At 37.2% G+C, this 17,617-nt stretch overlaps 1 protein-coding gene across 1 annotated transcript; it reads right to left on the reverse strand.

Moving 5' to 3' along the window:
- Positions 1 to 1,174: 1,174 nt before the first annotated feature.
- On the reverse strand, positions 1,175 to 15,263 carry pygmb (phosphorylase, glycogen, muscle b). The gene is made up of 20 exons (XM_051113971.1): positions 14,907 to 15,263; positions 13,335 to 13,436; positions 12,400 to 12,478; positions 11,680 to 11,783; positions 11,460 to 11,591; positions 10,844 to 10,955; positions 10,651 to 10,733; positions 10,415 to 10,558; positions 10,124 to 10,216; positions 8,700 to 8,846; positions 8,255 to 8,418; positions 7,480 to 7,594; positions 7,210 to 7,311; positions 6,973 to 7,120; positions 6,730 to 6,788; positions 5,650 to 5,791; positions 5,363 to 5,570; positions 4,557 to 4,691; positions 4,357 to 4,423; positions 1,175 to 2,606 (listed from the first exon to the last, which is right to left on the reverse strand). Exons 1-20 carry the CDS (start codon positions 15,147 to 15,149, stop codon positions 2,457 to 2,459), a joined length of 2,529 nt encoding a protein of 842 aa, XP_050969928.1. The 5' UTR covers positions 15,150 to 15,263; the 3' UTR covers positions 1,175 to 2,456.
- Between the last annotated feature and the right edge of the window lie 2,354 nt (positions 15,264 to 17,617).

The following is a 17,617-nucleotide window of genomic DNA, read 5'->3' on the forward strand; positions in this document are numbered from 1 at the left end:
ATTTTAAGCATTTTTGTTTTCTAATTATTATATAATAATTATACATTAATCTGTTGACCTCAGAGACTATGGAAATTACGTATAAAAACATTTCAGAACGACTGTAGAAAAGATAAATTGTGATAAAAAAAGCTACGGCACAGATAACCATTACATTTTTAACGTAAATCCTTGATAATAACAAGAAAGCTTGTCTTGAGCGCCAAATAAGCATATTATTAGAATTATTTCTGAAAGTCATAGGATATAAGCGTGAGAGACTAGAAGAGAAATACTTTTATTTAGCAAGGATGCTTTAAATTGATCCAAGTGTGATGATAAAGGCATTTATAATGTTAAAAAATATTTCTATTTGCGATAAATGCTGTTCTTCTGAACTTTCTATTCATCAAAGAAACCTGGAAAAATTCTACTAGGCTGTTTTTAACATAATAATAAAAATAATAAATGTGTTTTTGAGCAGCAAATCATAATATGTGACCCTGGACCACAAAACCAGTCATAAGTGTACATTTTTCAAAATTGAGATTTATAAATAATCTGAAATCTGAATAAATAAGCTTTTCGTTGATGTATGGTTTGTTAGGATAGGACAATATTTGGCCGAGATACAACTATTTGAAAATCTGAAATCTGAGGGTGCAAAAAAATCTAAATCACCTTTAAAGTTGTTCAAATTAAGTTCTTAACAATGCATATTACTAATCAAAAATTAAGTTTTGATATATTTACAGTAGGAATTTTACTAAAAACTTCATGGAACATGATCTTTACTTAATATCCTAATGATTTTTGGCATAAAAGAAAAATCAATAATTTTGACCCATACAATGTATTTTTGGCTATTGCTACAAATATACCCCAGCGACTTTGTGGTCCAGGGTCACATATTAGAATGATTTCTAAAGGATCATGACTGGAGTAATGATGCTAAAAATTCAGCTTTGAAATCACAGGAATAAAATATATTTTAAAATACATTCAAATAGAAAGCAGTTATTTTAAATAGTAAAAATATTTCAGAATTGTACTGTTTTTGCTGTACTTTGGATCAAATAAATGCAGGCTTGGTGAGTAGAAGGGACTTAAAAAAACAATAAAAATCCTACTGTTCAAAAACTTTTGACTGGTAATATATAAGACCAACAAAAGAATACTTGCAAAAAGCAGAAACCATGATTAATCACTTAATCACTTTATTTCATTTTGTCACTCTTCAAGGGCATCAGCAGGACTGTTTGGTGTGTGTTGTCACCCACAATACGGGCAAAACATTCAGAAAGAACAAAAAACTTGACCAGATCACTGAAGAGGATAGTGGCTGCTGGAACTGCTAACAAAGTAAGTTGCGGGTTGGGTTGCAAGTCCATGTAGGGGTGACATAAATAAACCACCATTCATTATCACTAATCCAGGAATTTATGCCTAGTTCAACTGCAGATCTGAAGTATTATCTGCTAAATAGCTACTTTCTGCCAAAGCACTGCACCATACATTCATTTCCTATTCTAAATATATAAGTCTATCATAATCTGAGTAAATACATTTCAGGGTCTTGAACACAGCCCGGCCAGTATAGAGAATCACACTTCAGTGCTATATTAGTTTTACTACCTCACTAGATTCAAGCTTTCTGCAGGGCCCCATCATTCCTGCAGGTCTTATTTTGTTGTTACAACAGTATATGTGGAAAGAATTACAGTACAACGCTTCATGAGGGCAAAAGTGACAGATCATGCCTAAAGTGCTAAAGTGAGGAGCTCTGCGGGTGGAAGAACATGTCAACAAGTCATGAGCATCAACAGGCTAATGAAAGACAGGCAGAGATTTAGACCTAAATATACACAAACAACACTCATGTGGTTAAGGCAGGTAGCTTTGAGCAGTCAGAATGTGTGACGGACAGATCCAACAGGTATTTTATACTGGTTATGATTGTTATTGTAACATATTTTAACTCATTAAAGCCCAAATCATTAAAGTTCATGTAACTGCCTGTTGAAACTCAAATTGAATATTCAACACACACACAAAAAAAGAAAAAAGGTGGTTTCTGAAATTGTTTCCATAACAGTCAACATCATGCTGTGATATGTGGCAAAATAAACACTTTTGCTATACTTTGCCCTCACAGTGTATGTTCGGTTCTTCAGGATGTGGCTGTGCTGTTCTGCTGGCATGGATAGACAAATATCTTTTCATAATATTTCACAGAAAAAACTAACATTCTCACACCAACATATACTGTATATAAACATGCCACAAAGCTAGATGCTCTGACAGCTCATCGCTGGAGCAGGGATGCAGAGAAGTTGTGAGGTATTCTGGCTGTCTGACAGCAACATCTCCTATGACATGTCAACATTAAAATCACCTTTATACATCTTCACAATGGTAAATAAATTGAAAGTGAGAACAGCTACGACAAATGGAAGATTGTGATGTTGTGGAACGACTTAGCGGGGGTCGTCTGGGGCAGCGATCTTCTCCAGACTAGGCTCCATGCCCCAGATCTCACGGGCGTACTGGGCGATGGTGCGGTCGCTGGAGAATTTGCCACAACCAGCAATGTTGTGGATGACCATCTTGGTCCATTCTTTAGTATTCTGTTTGAGAAAGAGGAAGAGGAACAAGCTTTGAGTCAGTTCCTGCATTGTTGTTATTCTATTGTGTGTTAAAGCACTTTAAAACAGTCATCAGATGCCCATTTTCAAGTTGATATGATTCTTTAGAGTCTTAATAAAAGTCTATAACATACTTTGGTTAAAATTTCTCAATTGTAGTGAAAAACAACACCCTTTTTACCTTGTCAAAAACAACTCTGTTCACAGCGACCCGTTTCGATGCATGTCCCTTTAAATGCTAATGAGCTCTGCTCATGCCCCTCTCTTCCATGGGATGATGAGCAGTTTTCTGAGACAGTAAACTTTTGCCGCAATTAGCTATGGAACTTGCAAAGATTAAAAAAAAAACCTTATAATCACTTGTTCTGTAGGTGAGACTGGATTACGAATGATTTGCGCAAACATAGACGCATTTAGGCAAATCGGGGTTCGCATGCCCTTCAAAAACAAAAGTAATCCTCTACGTCTTCAGCGGCTCAGATGTTGGGAGTAAATGACAACTGTTACATTTATTATTACATCCAACAACAATGCACCTCAATCGCTTAGGATCGCTCTTGTCTACCCCTGCTCCGGCGTCAAAACAATGGCGGACTGTTGGTAGCTCACTCAGGGCAGATCTAAGGTGAAACCCCAGTGTCAATCAACAATCATGAGAGCAGCCTGGGTCTGTGTGACATCACAGCCAAGAATCTGAGAATGGCTTGATCTGAGAAGGGGGTTAAAAAAATCTGGGTGGATTTTTATCATTATAGGGTGGTTGTGTCCACACACTGCCGAGACACATTTCAGTTCAAACAACATGTAAAAGTGAATTTTGCATCCGATGACCCTTTTAAAGCATTACATTGAATTAAAAGTGAATTATATGACATATTTCCAAATAAAATGTTCTATCACTGATTGCAAAAGCTGTAGGGCAAAGCTGAATTTTCAGAAATCATTCTAATATGCTTATTTGGTGCTCAAGCAACATGTACACTCTTAAAAATAAAGGTTCTGTATTGACATCAATGGTTCTATAAAGAACCTTGAACATCCATGGAACCTTTCAAATGCAGAAAAGGTTCTTTATATTTATATATTCTTTATATGTATTTTTAAAATGTTCTTCAAAGTGGTTCTTTCAGGAACTGTTCACTGAAAGGTTCTTTGGGGAACCAAAAATGGTTCTATGGCATCACTGCAAAAACACCCTTTTGGAATCTTTATTTTTAACAGTGTATTACTATCAACTGTTGAAAACAGTGCTTCTTAATATTTTTGTTTAATTTGTGATACATTCAGAATGTTTTTAATATATTTCTTTCAAAAACAATACATAATACTGACTGATTTGTACCAATGTATTTTTTGCTGCGTTCACGCCATGTTGTAATTATCGTAATTTCCATGTGACCTTCTACTCGTTTTTGACGTTCTGCTGTTCATGTCCTCAAATTATGCTTTTCTATGACAACACTATCAACACCTACATAGGCTGAATCTGTGGCAGTCAGATGATACAAGGACATGACCGCTTTTTACAAGCTGTAATCTCATAATTACAGTAATTACAACTTGCTGTGAACGCACCTTTTGTCTAATAAAACGCTCTCTAGAATGAAAATGCCCTTCCTTGTAAGTATGTAGCAAATAAAGGTTTAGCCAGGGTATGATGTAAACAATGGCTTTTTGCTAGAAACTCTTCCTAAAATACACTGAAATATTTCATGGTTTTTGTAATACAAACCTTATACAGGGCGCTGACTTTATCCTGACATTTAATGTAGTCTTCATAGTCAGCAAACACCTTGAACCTGCAATCACACCAGAACAACCAAAATTTTTAATAATTAAGAAATGATGAGAAAAGAGAACTGATATGTAAAAAGAGATATCAAAAAAAGAGAGAGAGAGAGAGAGACATAACACTAGGGTTTTTTTTCTTACCTATCATGCTGCATCAGCATCTTAACAATGTCTTTAAACTGATCAGGCTGTCCAGGGCTGAAGAATCCACTAGAGATCTGATCAATGACTTGCTTCAGTTCTGGAATGCGGTTATAATACTCCATGGCATCATATCTGCAAACAAACCAACTTCAATTAAGTCAAGTAGAGCAATAAAGTTGACAACATTATAATTTTATTTCTTATTTTGCTAATCCCACATCTCTATTTAAAGGGATAGTTCACCCAACAACGATAATTCTATCAATAATTACTCACCCCCTTGTCGTTCCAAACCCGTATAACCGTCATTCATTTTCGGAACACAAATTAAGATATTTTTGATGAAATCCAAGAGCTTTCTGACCCTTGTATAGACAGCAATGCAATTGACATGTTCAAGGCCCAGAAAGGTAGTAAGGACATCATTAAAATAGTCCATGTGACATCAGTGATTCAACTGTAATGTTATGAAGCTACGAGAATGCTTTTTGTGTAAATAACGACTTTATTTAACAATTTCTTTTCTGTGTAAGCATTGCTTATTCTACCAGTCTCATGGTAGTTACGTTGCTGTCTATGCAGGGTCAGAAAGCTTCCGGATTTTATCAAAAATATCTTAATTTGTGTTCTGAAGACGAACAAAGTTCTTACAGGTTTGGAAAAACATGAGGGTGAGTAATTAATGACAGTTTTTATTTTGGGTGAACTATTCCTTTAAGTGGATGAATGTTTAATAAGTTAATTTAAATGGATAAAGCTTTCATAAACATTAATAAATGAATGATTGAAGCCTGTTATGTCACCCTTTCTTATCCAAAGCTTCCACATCCTTCACTCTCATGCCGAAGATGAAGAGGTTCTCTTCTCCCGCCTCTTCAGCCATTTCCACGTTAGCCCCATCCATGGTGCCAATGGTCAGAGCTCCATTCAGCATGAACTTCATGTTGCCTGTTCCAGAAGCTTCAGTTCCTGCTGTGGAGATCTGCTCGGACAAGTCAGCCGCAGGGATGACTGTACAAAGAAGTAAAGGTAATAAGTGTGAGTGAATCAATAATACACGAAGCTGGTCCAATGATAAAAACTGTCCTACCTTTCTCAGCCAGTGTAACCCTGTAGTTCTCAAGGAAGATGACTTTCAGACGATCTCCCACCACGCTATCATTATTTACCACTTCTCCAATTGCCGTTACCAGCTTGATGATCATCTTCGCAGTGTGATACCCAGGAGCAGCCTTGAAGATGCATGATTTGGCCAATTAACATTCAAACTTTAATACAGGGGTGCCCAAACTTGGTCCTGGAGGGCCGGTGTCCTGCAGAGTTTTGCTTCAACCCCAATTAGACACACCTGAAACAGCTAAACAGGCTTTTACTAGGCATGCTAGAACATGCTAATACTTCCAGGCAGGTGTGTTAAGGCAAACTGAAGCAAAACTTTGCAGGATATCGGAGAGGGGTATAACTGCAGGCTGGAGATCTCCAAATGGGGGCGGGAACTCCAAAACGGGGTGAGCACTCCAAAATACGGCGTGATTTCCTCCCTTTGACAGACAGGCACATGACACGCATGTGCAATTTTCCCCCCCAATGCACTTCAGCGCAAATTCCTGAACTCCCCAACGTTCTGTAACTCCCCAACCGGACCTCACCGGAAAATTGGACCTTTTTAGTTACATCCAGTGTCAATACCCCCTCCTACCTTGCGAATTTCAAGCCCCGAGACGCCTCTGTTGCTTATAACAAAGCGATAGAGTAAAACCTTTCCCCTGCACTTCACTGGGGCAGCTCGCGTGAGAGCTTGTGGGTGATTCCCGTTTATATCATTAACCACTGACCACAAGCTTTGGGGCTCTGCTCTCACTGAGCGTATTTATTTATATAGCATAGTTTTTGGTTATTTTTTATTTGAGATCAACTACAAACAATGTTTAATAAAGTTTAGTTAATAAAGTCAATAACATAACAGGCTGAAGCCAGAGCCAATGGGTAAAGTCTTTGTTGACGAGACCCTGCCCCATTTTGAAGGTTCTGCCAACTTTTGGAGTTCCTGCCCAATTTTGGAGATCTTTGCAGTTATATATACTCGGGATACCGGCCCTCCAGGACGAAGTTTGGGCACCCGTGCTTTAGTAGAACAGATCTGATTGGTCATTGAAGGGATCAGTCTCACCTTTCCTCCAATCATAATGGTCCTAGGAGTCCAGGGCTTGTTGGGCTCCTTCTTGATCCCTGATTACACAAAATAGAAAAGTTAAGTAGACTATCTTTGGAAATAAATACTAGTTTGCTGCTTAGTGCATACTGCACAGTACACACTGTATACAGCCTACTATAATAAAAATATTAAGTGAAAACTTTGTATGGGAAGCTTCACTAGCTGTTTCAAGAGAAACCTGAATTGTTATCAACTTACGGTTGTAGAGGGTGATAATGTGCAGACAGTTCAACAGCTGTCTTTTGTATTCATGGATCCTCTTCACTTGGACATCAAACATAGAGTTTGGGTTGATCTTCACCTTGTATTGTTCTTCTAGTTGCACCGCAAATTTCATCTTATTCTCCTGAAAATGGTAAAGCATTAAAACGCGATCACGTTTATGTAGAATATGTGCAAAATTTCACTTTAAATCTGTATTTCTTTTTGTCTCACCTGTTTGACTTTGGCAATGTCTCGAATGAAAGCATCATCATCCACAAACTTCAAGAGGTTCTTCAGCTGGCTCAGGTCACGGATGTAGTCCTCTCCAATTCTCTAATTATTAACATAAAACAGGGATTTTCAGTCAACAATGACCTTCATTCCAAAGGCTTGGACTAAAAACATTTTCAACCACAATTATAATGCTGTTTGTATGTTCTCAGTAGTGCCCCCTACCTGTTCATACATGTACTGCTACCTTTTATCAGTAACGTTCCTTACCTCAGCGATAACCTCAGCCAGTCCAGGGTTACACATGACAAGCCAGCGACGCGGTGTGATACCATTGGTCTTGTTCTGAAACTTATCTGGGTCCACATCATAGAAGTCCTTAAAACTGCACACAAGATAAACCCAACCAAATCAGAACCATTTTTCACCAGGGCTAAACATTATATGAAATTATGGTAATGACAGACATATTATGTTGATATAAACAGAGGCCTTTAAAAGTATTTGGACATTTAATATGCAAATGTAGAAATGCCATTGCTGTGGAAAAGTATGCTTATGTTGTCTTTCCTTAAAATAAATGCTCATGTTCAAAAGTTTGGGCTTTTTTTTTTTTTCTTTTGCTTGGCAAGAATTTATTAAACTGATCAAAAGTGAAAGAAAAGACGTTTATAACTTCACAAAATGTTTCTATTTTCAGCGTTTCCACTAAAATATTAAGCTGTTTTTAACAATGACAAAAATTAGAAATGTTTCATGAACACCAAATCAGCATATTAGAATGATTTCAGAAGGATCATGTGACAGTAAACTGGATTTAAGGCATCTGAAAATTTAGCTTTGCCATCACAGGAATAAATTACATTTTTAAATTTATTAAAATAGAAAATATGTATTAAATTGTAATAATATTTTACATTTTTACTGTATTTTTGATATTAGAAGCTTAAAAACCCAAAGTAGAATACATTTTTAAATGTGTCTTAAGTGTCCAAATACATTTTGAGGCCACTGTGTTGTAGTACAAAAATGTTTGGAGACATACACGGTGTCTTTAATGATGTCAGAGTGTATTTGTGCCACGCCATTGACCGCGTGAGAACCAACGATGCAGAGATGAGCCATGTTAATCTTCTTCTGTCCGCCCTCCTCAATCAGAGACATGCGTCTCAAACGATCATGATCACCAGGGTACAGCGCAGAGATACGCTGAAAAACAAGACACAAGATGTAAGGTCAAAACAGAGCGTAACAGGCGAGAAACTAATATTTACAAAGTTACATTTTTTCATCTGCGATTTACTGGATGCTGAGTCATGTAGAGCAGAACAGACTGTTTATACAACCTCACTGTGCAGTTTACTCCTTATTTGGACTGGACACAGTCCTAACGCAGTTACTAATCTCCCAACCCCTTCAAAAAACATCATTTTTTATCCACAAGTAAATTTCAAATGCAATGTGCCATGAAAGAACATCTGTTCCCAGACCTCCAGATGACGTCGGTTAATCTCGTAGATGATCTCTAGGTGACGGGGCAGAAGGTTTTGGAACAGGTCGACAGGCCAGCGTTCTAGAGCTTCAGGTAAGACCGTGTGGTTAGTATATGCGCAAGTACGCACAGTGATGTCCCAAGCCTGAGAAGAAAGAGATTGACAGAAAGTCAAGTAGTGGCAGAGTGAAAGAAAAGCAGAAATTAGAAGAGTAGTACAACATTATGATGTTGGTTTACATAGGCAAAATTTAATGGACACTTTTCACATTTCTGGGGTTCTCAGAAGACATCATAGTTGAGTAAACTTCTACAGTGGTGAAAAGAAACTACAATAAATATATTTTTGCATTCCCACAAGAGAAAAAATGATTGAGAGATAGATTACAATGGTCAAAAGACCACGTCAAATTTGCAGTCGCTACCACAGCAGCATTAATGCTGAAATGTAATGCTAAGGTAACACAACAACAAAACAACACAAAAATGTATAAATGTACATTAAATGTCAAAATGAAAATATAAACTTAATATATATATTAATATATATATAAAAATATAAACTTAATCGTAGAACTCCTCTGAGAGTCACTTCATGAGCATTTTATCGTTTCTTGTGAGAAACTCTCGTGGCAAACTTTAAGAGCTAACTAATACAAGTGGTGGATTTATTTGTTATATATATGCACACACCAGTATATAAATAGTAAATACATTGTCATATCATACAAATATGAACTTAACGGTCTTCAAAGCAACTAAAAAGTTTGGTTTAATTTGAAGAAACTGTGACAGAAAAACATTACTTAATGTAATGATAGTACTACTACTACTAATAAAATTATTATTAAAACATTATTTTATAAGGATTATTTACCAGAAAAACACAGTATTTCTGAAAACAGAAATGAATAAAATAATTTATAATTTTTTTTTTTTTTAAATAAAATAAACTAATTAGAGATACTTGTGATGCTTGTGATGATTAAAATGTAATTAAACCATTAAAATGGAATCCAGAAAATGATTGGAAAACAGAATTTGGTAAATACAAAACTGAATTTGAGAAACAAATAAAATGTATTTAATTTAATTTCATATTTCACATTTTCACGTAATTTTGTTAAACTTTACATGTTACACTTCTAATAAATTGCTTTTAAATTGTGCAAGTTTCATGGTTTTAATTAATTAGACATGCTTTTTGTTTAACATTTTTAAATTTTTATTTATTAAAACAGAGTCTAGAAAAATTAAAATGGAAAAAACTGAATCCAGAACAATTAAAACGGGAAAAAAAAATCTAATTTGGAAATAAATAAAACAGAATTTGTGACAATATAAAACGGATTTCACAGGGCCCTAAGTTTATCCATTTTTGAGGATGATAAATGACAAGATGACATTGAATTTCCATCTCACCATGTCCCAGGTCAATTTCTCATCATCCATCAGTATTCTCATCAGTTCAGGGATGGCCATTGCAGGATGAGTGTCATTCAGCTGTATAGCAACCTGAACAAAACAGACAAAAGAAGGACCTTTATAACATTCAAACACAGGTACTAATTTTGTTTAGCCCAATGCATTAAGTTTTATTGTTCAGTATTATTAATTTAATAAACCACGCCAGATATGACGTGTGAACTGTGTTGAATGTTCTCTACAGTCCAGTGTGTTAACATGGAACAAAGCACTCCTGGGCAGTCTTACCTTATCTGGCAGTGTGGTCAGATCCATGCGCACTACTTCAGTTGAGCCAAACTTGGAAGCTTTGAACCTGCGGATGATATCCTGGAGAGTTGCGGCTACCACAAAATACTCCTGCTTCAGACGCAACTCTTTCCCCTCAAAGAACTGACATACACAGACAGGAGGATCTGTTTACATTTAGGCTCCAAGAGTGAGGAGTTTGGTTTCTTAATATGAATCACTTGAGTTGCACTCACATTGTCATTAGGGTAAAGCACACGGGAGATGTTCTCAGCAAGATTCTTGTCCAGAACGGCCTGGATGTAACCACCAACATTAACTGTTTAGGGAGATAGACAGTCTGTTATAAGATCTAAGGCTCAAAGATACAGTTTATGGACTTGTTAAAGTGTCTGATGATCATTCATTCACTGATTGAAGAGAACTCACAGTCTTTGAGGTGGAATTCACATGGAGCTTTGGCAGACCAAAGCCTCATTGTGTTAACAATGTTGTTTCTGTATCCTGGGACCGGTGTGTCATAGGGGAGGGCAAGGACGACCTGGTGACCCAAACAGTTATGGATTTAATGGAAGGACACAAAGACACTTCATTTATTTTATCAAAAAATACAGAAAATTGTGAAATAGTATTACAATTTAAAATAACTGTTTTCTCTTTTAATATATTTTAAAATGTAATTTATTCCTGTGATGCAAAGCTGAATTTTCAGCATCCATTACTAGAGTCTTTAGTGTCACATGATCCTTCAGAAATCATTGTAATATGCTGATTTATTATTATTATTATTATTATAAATGTTGAAAACAGTTGTGCTGCTTAATTTTTTTTGAAACTAAGATACATATTTTTCCAGGTTTCTTTGATTAACAGAAAATTCAAAAGAACAGTATTTGTTTCAAATAGAAATCTTCTGTAATTATAAATGTCTTTATGTGCCATTACTGAATGAAACTATTAAACTTGAGTTTGTATTTCAAAATGTGAATAATGGCATTTCCATTCCAATTAAACATAGATGCATGTTTTTTTTTTTTGCTCTCACCTGTGTGTCCACCCATTTCACTCCATCAGGGTTGTGCTCCACTCGACCATAGAAATGCACTGGACGCATATATTCAGGCCGGGCTTTTTCCCAAGGATTGCCATAACGCAGCCAATCATCCGCTTCCTCCACCTGCAGACGATGTCAGTCATTTACTAAGAGCCAAATGCACCAAGAGAGATGAAAAAATACAATACATATTGTTGCAAGTATGTTTTACCTGCCAGCCATTTGCGATTTTCTGATTAAAGATTCCAAACTCATAGCGGATTCCATATCCGTACGCTGCCAGGCCCAAGGTTGCCATTGAATCCAAGAAGCAAGCTGGAGAAAAAGATAAATTAAAGTGAATTAAAGTACCAACCCATCAAAACAAGCCTTCTACAGAGTGTTTTCACGACGCGTCATCAGTTGGCCATATTGGCGGTACTGAATGTAAACAGTGCCACTGAACCAAATGAAACTTGCATATTTTGCTAATTATCACTGCTAAAATGGTCAATTATGGTCATGTTTTGGGCTGTACTAATCGGTCGGATCAGGAAAAACATTTAGAGTACTATGGACTGCCAAAAGTTATAACACATCAAAGAGAAGAGTGCAAAAAACTGTCTGAGGAACACAAGGCATTTGTGGTTTGTCAAACTGAACCAGGATTTCCAGGGCAAGAATCTTGATGTCATTTGTGTTTGTTCTTATTTCCAGTCAGGTAGGTGAAACATAGGCTAATATATTAATTAAATCTGCTTGTACGTATCTTTACCACCTTTTCACTTTATTTCGTCAAAATATTGTGCCCGTTCCTGCTTAATAAGTCCTTCTCTATATGATTTAGCAGCTTCCACACATTTTTTCATGGTTTAGACAGCAGAAATTAGCAGAACAACGTATTCAGTAGTAAATTAACCGTGCAATCAATGCTGATTGAAACTGATTTCACCTGCTAATCGACCAAGGCCTCCATTTCCCAGGCCAGCATCCTCCTCTATGTCCTGCAGCTCCTCCATATCCAGACCCAGCTGAGAGGAAACACAATATGAGAGCAAAGGAGGTTTGTAACTTCTGAGAGAACAAAACATGCTCTGTTTCTTGGTTTCATCTTTCATTAAACACTTGTGGGCATTCTCAGCATAGCAGTGTGTATCTAGAATGATTTGTCTTTCATTTCCTATTTAGAATTAAAGAACCAAGGGCAACTGATCCAAGATTAATAGCAGTATTACAATGCATACAGCTCTAGATCTTATAAGCTCTTTATTTATAGATGCTTATTTATTATTATGCTGGTGAAGATGATGATTAATGACCTCTTTCTTTATACAAAATGTAAGTTAAAGCACTTAGATGAATGGAATATTAACTGATAATGTTCCCCATGTGTTATAGATCTCCTCTATTTGAACAAATGAATAGCCTCACACCGAACACACAACACGGGCTGAGCAAATGTTGTTATGTAGAACCCAGTAGGGCAGGGGTGTCCAAACCTGTTCCTGAAAGGCTGACGTCCTGCAGTTTAGCTCCAGTCCTAATTAAACACACCTTAACCAACTAATCCAGATCTTCAGCCTTACTAGAAATTTCCAGGTAAGTGTGTTAGAGCTAAACTCTGCAGGACGCTGGCGGGAACAGGAACATGTTTGGACACCCCTGCAGTTTGGTCATTCACACAGTTTGCAATTCTTTTTTTCCCCACTAGGGGTGCAGAAATGTCATACTTCAATTCATTCATATTCACTTCCTTATAGATTACTGCAAGGTTCACTATATTCTTGTAGGCCATAACCCAGAAAAAAGTTGGCATTTTAGCACTTGTGATTCCATCATCTGATCCAACATCCTAAAAGGATGAAGGATTTGCACGTGTCCTCTCACCTGATAGATGGCCTCGTCACAGGCATTCTCCAAAGCTAAGTTTACCATGGTATTTTGAAGGGTCCGTCCCATGTAGAATTCCAGAGAGAGATAGTAAACACGCTAGAGGTGAGAGGTAAGACAAAGGAGAAAGAGGTGAAAAGGGAGCATTTTTTTATTCAAAACATTTTTTATATATTTAACACCAACAGCTGAGAGCCATTTAGAGCTACAGTGAACCAGGAGCCATAAAAGCCCCTGCTGCTGAGCAGACTAGCCTATCTAGTGACAAGTATTATTGTGACAGGTGCACAGCACAAGCCTAATCTGTATTCCCTGCCTGAGACCTTGCACACCGCCACTGCAAAACATTCCATCGTTAAAGGTTACACAATGACAATTATCATGGAGGATTTGCTAGTGCACAAAAACTAGCTTGGAATATTTAGTCTCTAGTATATAAATGACAAAGTTTAGAACGGAAGAACATTCGTGTGCTGTGTCTCTGGCACGTTGCTCATGTAAAAATAGCAGCATTAGCTGTCAGCATTTAACACTCTGTCAGAGTGCCAGATAAATTCCTAATACAAAGAAACAATATCCTACCCTTTAGCTATTTTTGACTTTGTTTTAGCTCTTTATATTACAATCAAAAAAAGAAAATATAATTTTACATTTTCTTATAGATTAGCTCAAATTTTAGGATTACTTATGCCTTCCCTTTCTGTAAATTTTTAAAATAGCATTTTTGGATTTATGAGGAAAAATAATGTCTACAGTTAACATTATTTAAAATTTAAGTTGCTAAAAAGAGCTATAATTATTGTTTAATATGTCAAGGATGTAAACTAGCTTTTTTGTGACAACAGGAAACCACCTCTTTCCTGTTTTAAGGCTGAACCAATCACAATTCTGTATGCAAATAAACAAACGAAAGAAACCCAATCACAATAAGACATGCATAAACTGTGATGATATTATGATGTACATCATGATAACAGCATTGTAAGTCAACCGGAGGTTTTTAAGCTTTAATCTAAACGTGTAACTTCTATAAAAATAGAAATAAAACAAAAACCGCATGTTATTTAGAAAACCGTTTTTGATGGTTCAATGCAGCAATTTGATCGATGCTTCAAATTGGGCATAAGATAAATAAGCTGTTATATATAGGCTACTTGTTTTAACATAAGATGCGCATATTTTTTTACTCGCACGTTTTGCAATTCTAAAATAACAATTTGACCTGTTGATACAGTTGTCAAGGGCACTAGCAAAGCTCTTTCAATACATCGGTGTCAAATGATATGCGGGACCTTGAATGAAGGCGTTCCTGACATCAGTCATGGAGAGATTATGCAATTGTTGAAAAAAGCATTGCCATCTGCCGAACCATTGCTGATGTAGTATACAAACCACAATATTACACTTGCAAGAAAAACAAATATGTTTCTTTTGTTATTTTGCAATGTTGCGGCTCTACTGCGCAACATTTTATCCCCGGTTGTGTGATTCGACCCCTCCTCCCGTCTGTCAGTGGTGTACGTGCGGCCCCGGACCGAAGGATGAAACTGCGGCATTTGAGTTTCTTACTTTCGGGTCTTTTTCGTAGTAATGCTGCTGCGTCCGGATCCATCTTCCCACCAAATGGTCGCGGACGGTGTGCGCCAGGGCGAAGTAGTAGTCGCGCTTCGTTGCAACATTACGGTCCTTAACCAAAGTGAAGTGCAGATGGCGATTAAAATTGGTCTTGAGATCTGCGACGTTTTCAACGCCGGCAAGACCTCGCACGGAAATTTGCTTCCTCTTCTCTTGGTCCGTCAGTGGCTTGGACATCTTGTAGACTGTTATATAATAGGTTTCGTGCAGCGGGGATATTAGTCTACGTGATGCCTCCTGCGTGTATGCCGATGCGCGTCACCGTGATCTCCAGCAGATGCTTCAGGGTCAAGCGCGCTCATTGGCGGCGCGCACTCCTGTATATATACATGGCTACTATATATTTACAGGCTGGGCGGGTCATAATCAATTCGGACAAGGCAAGTTTATTTATATAGACAGAAAATATATACAATAGAAATCGACTTTTACGTGTGGAGGTAACCATGACACTAACCAATTGGTCGCTATATGTATTATTTTACAGACATTAAAAACCCGTTAGTTATTGGTTAAGTTAATCTAAGTTAGTGCAAAGGGAGTACGAGAAGACAACTGCGCGAATGCGTTGTGCGTTTCATGAAAAAGAATGTTTAAAAAATCCTACAGAAATTTGACCCCCTGAAGGTCACTGAATAATTCGCACACTGCTGAACAGATGACAGGTGCATCAGTGACCAGTGTCACTGATGCGCTCACAAAATGCTAAAAACCTTACAAAGGTTATAGCACGGTTTGATATATGGCTATTATTACAATGCAGAGTTTAATGCACGCTTGTAAAGCAATATGCTCAGCCAAATTGATATCATTGCCCCTTTTACACAGTAATACTAAATTTCGGTAAAATTACGGGTGCGACTTTAGCGGTGAATACAAAAATGCACTGTTCACACAGGCAATGACGTTCAGTCTTTTTACCGGTAAAACACCATTCACACATGAGTTTAAAAATACCAGTAAATTCTGTGGCATATTTTGTAAACACAGAGCAGTACGCTGTCAGTATTTTTTTTTTGTCGATGTTTTTATTTTTGTATCAAACGTTCACATTCATCCAGCTGCTTCTGACCCATTTCGAATGGGAAAAATGCAACTTCAGAATAAATGAGCCAATCACTAATCGGTAAAGTCAGTGTGACACTGCAGATGCAGTTAGAAGTCCCGGTTACTGTCAGTGTTCTAAGATGTGCGCTCAGTACTGAGCATGCACACTTTCTGATCTCATCTGAAAAATACGCTTTTTTGAACGCTACTGGAGCATAAGGAACAATTTTTATAAGACAGTTGTTGTCAGATTTCATTGGTGATTTCAAATACGAAATTTAATCTTAAGCTTGGTGCACAGTTTTGAAGAATTTGATGTTTCCCCCTTCAAAGAGAGGCGTTTCAAAGATGGCCACCGAGTGAAATTACTTTTCTTAAAGGGACTTTGCTTCAAACCAAACTAACAAAATGCTTCCACTGTATCAGAATGTTGTGATTGGCCCAGAGTAGAAGTATTACGTCAGCGCGTTCTGAACATGTACATGCTTATCCAACCTTTTATGCCAACTCTTCCTGTAAGAGTGGGCGCCAAAAATTCATTAGACGGCAAGCCTGCAACCATGAGTCAAAAAAGCGTAACAGCTAATGCCAGTGCTTTCAGTTTGGCAGTATCTGGGAAGGAGACCAGAGGTTGTTTTTTTTAATGGATGTCTAGGTTTCACTATGTTTTTTAGAGGAAACAGCTTATCATTTAATGAATCGACAGCCTATCTGCTAATCTTCAACATATTCTACACTAATCAATACTTTTGTATTTAACTATTTTTAGAGTTTACCATGAAAAAAAAATACATTTTGCAACAGGTGGGGTTCAGCTTACAGCACTACTCATTCATTCTTATGGTATCTGTAAATGGCGATAGAGCAGGGGTGTCAAACTCAGTTCCTGGAGGGCCGCAGCCCTGCAGAGTTTTGTTCCAACCTTGCTCCAACACACATACTAAGTAGTTTTCAATTAAGCCTGATGGACTTGATTAGTTGGATCAGGTGTGTTTTAATTAGGGTTGCATCTAAACTCTGCAGGGCTGCGACCCTCCAGGACCGGAGTTTGACACCCCAGCGATATAGTGTACAACTGTGACTGAAATTCAATGATGTCAAGGCTTTAATGTGATTGGTTATCAAGGCACACGTAATCCAAGTTAGACGTTACGCTTTCTCCAATAGTAAAACAGAACGCCTCATTTTGCAAATTAGTGTGTTTTACCATGTTATTTTAATGTATTATCCTAATTTATGAGCACACTGGTTTGCAGTTTTACCTTTTTACTGCATGTTGTTATTCTCACCCATAGGCTTACTTCCACGTTGAAGAAAAAGCTGAATACCAATAATCTTGTTCTGTGTTCACACTGAGCACATTATTTACTGGTAATGTTTACAACTTCTCACAACAAAACAGATTTACCAGTATTTTTACCAGCTTAGTTATAGTATAGTTTACCAGTAAAGACTATGTGTAAACCCAAATTATTAGGTAACAATTTTCCCTAAGAAACTTTCTGAGCCACCATATAACTGCAGGCTCTTGTTATTGTGGCCTCATGTTTGCTTTTTCAGCTGCAATGCCTATTCTCAGGCTGTATTTCTATCTCTTA

Source organism: Labeo rohita, chromosome 7 (genome assembly GCF_022985175.1).
Source record: "Labeo rohita strain BAU-BD-2019 chromosome 7, IGBB_LRoh.1.0, whole genome shotgun sequence".
Classification (NCBI taxonomy): Eukaryota; Metazoa; Chordata; class Actinopteri; order Cypriniformes; family Cyprinidae; genus Labeo; species Labeo rohita.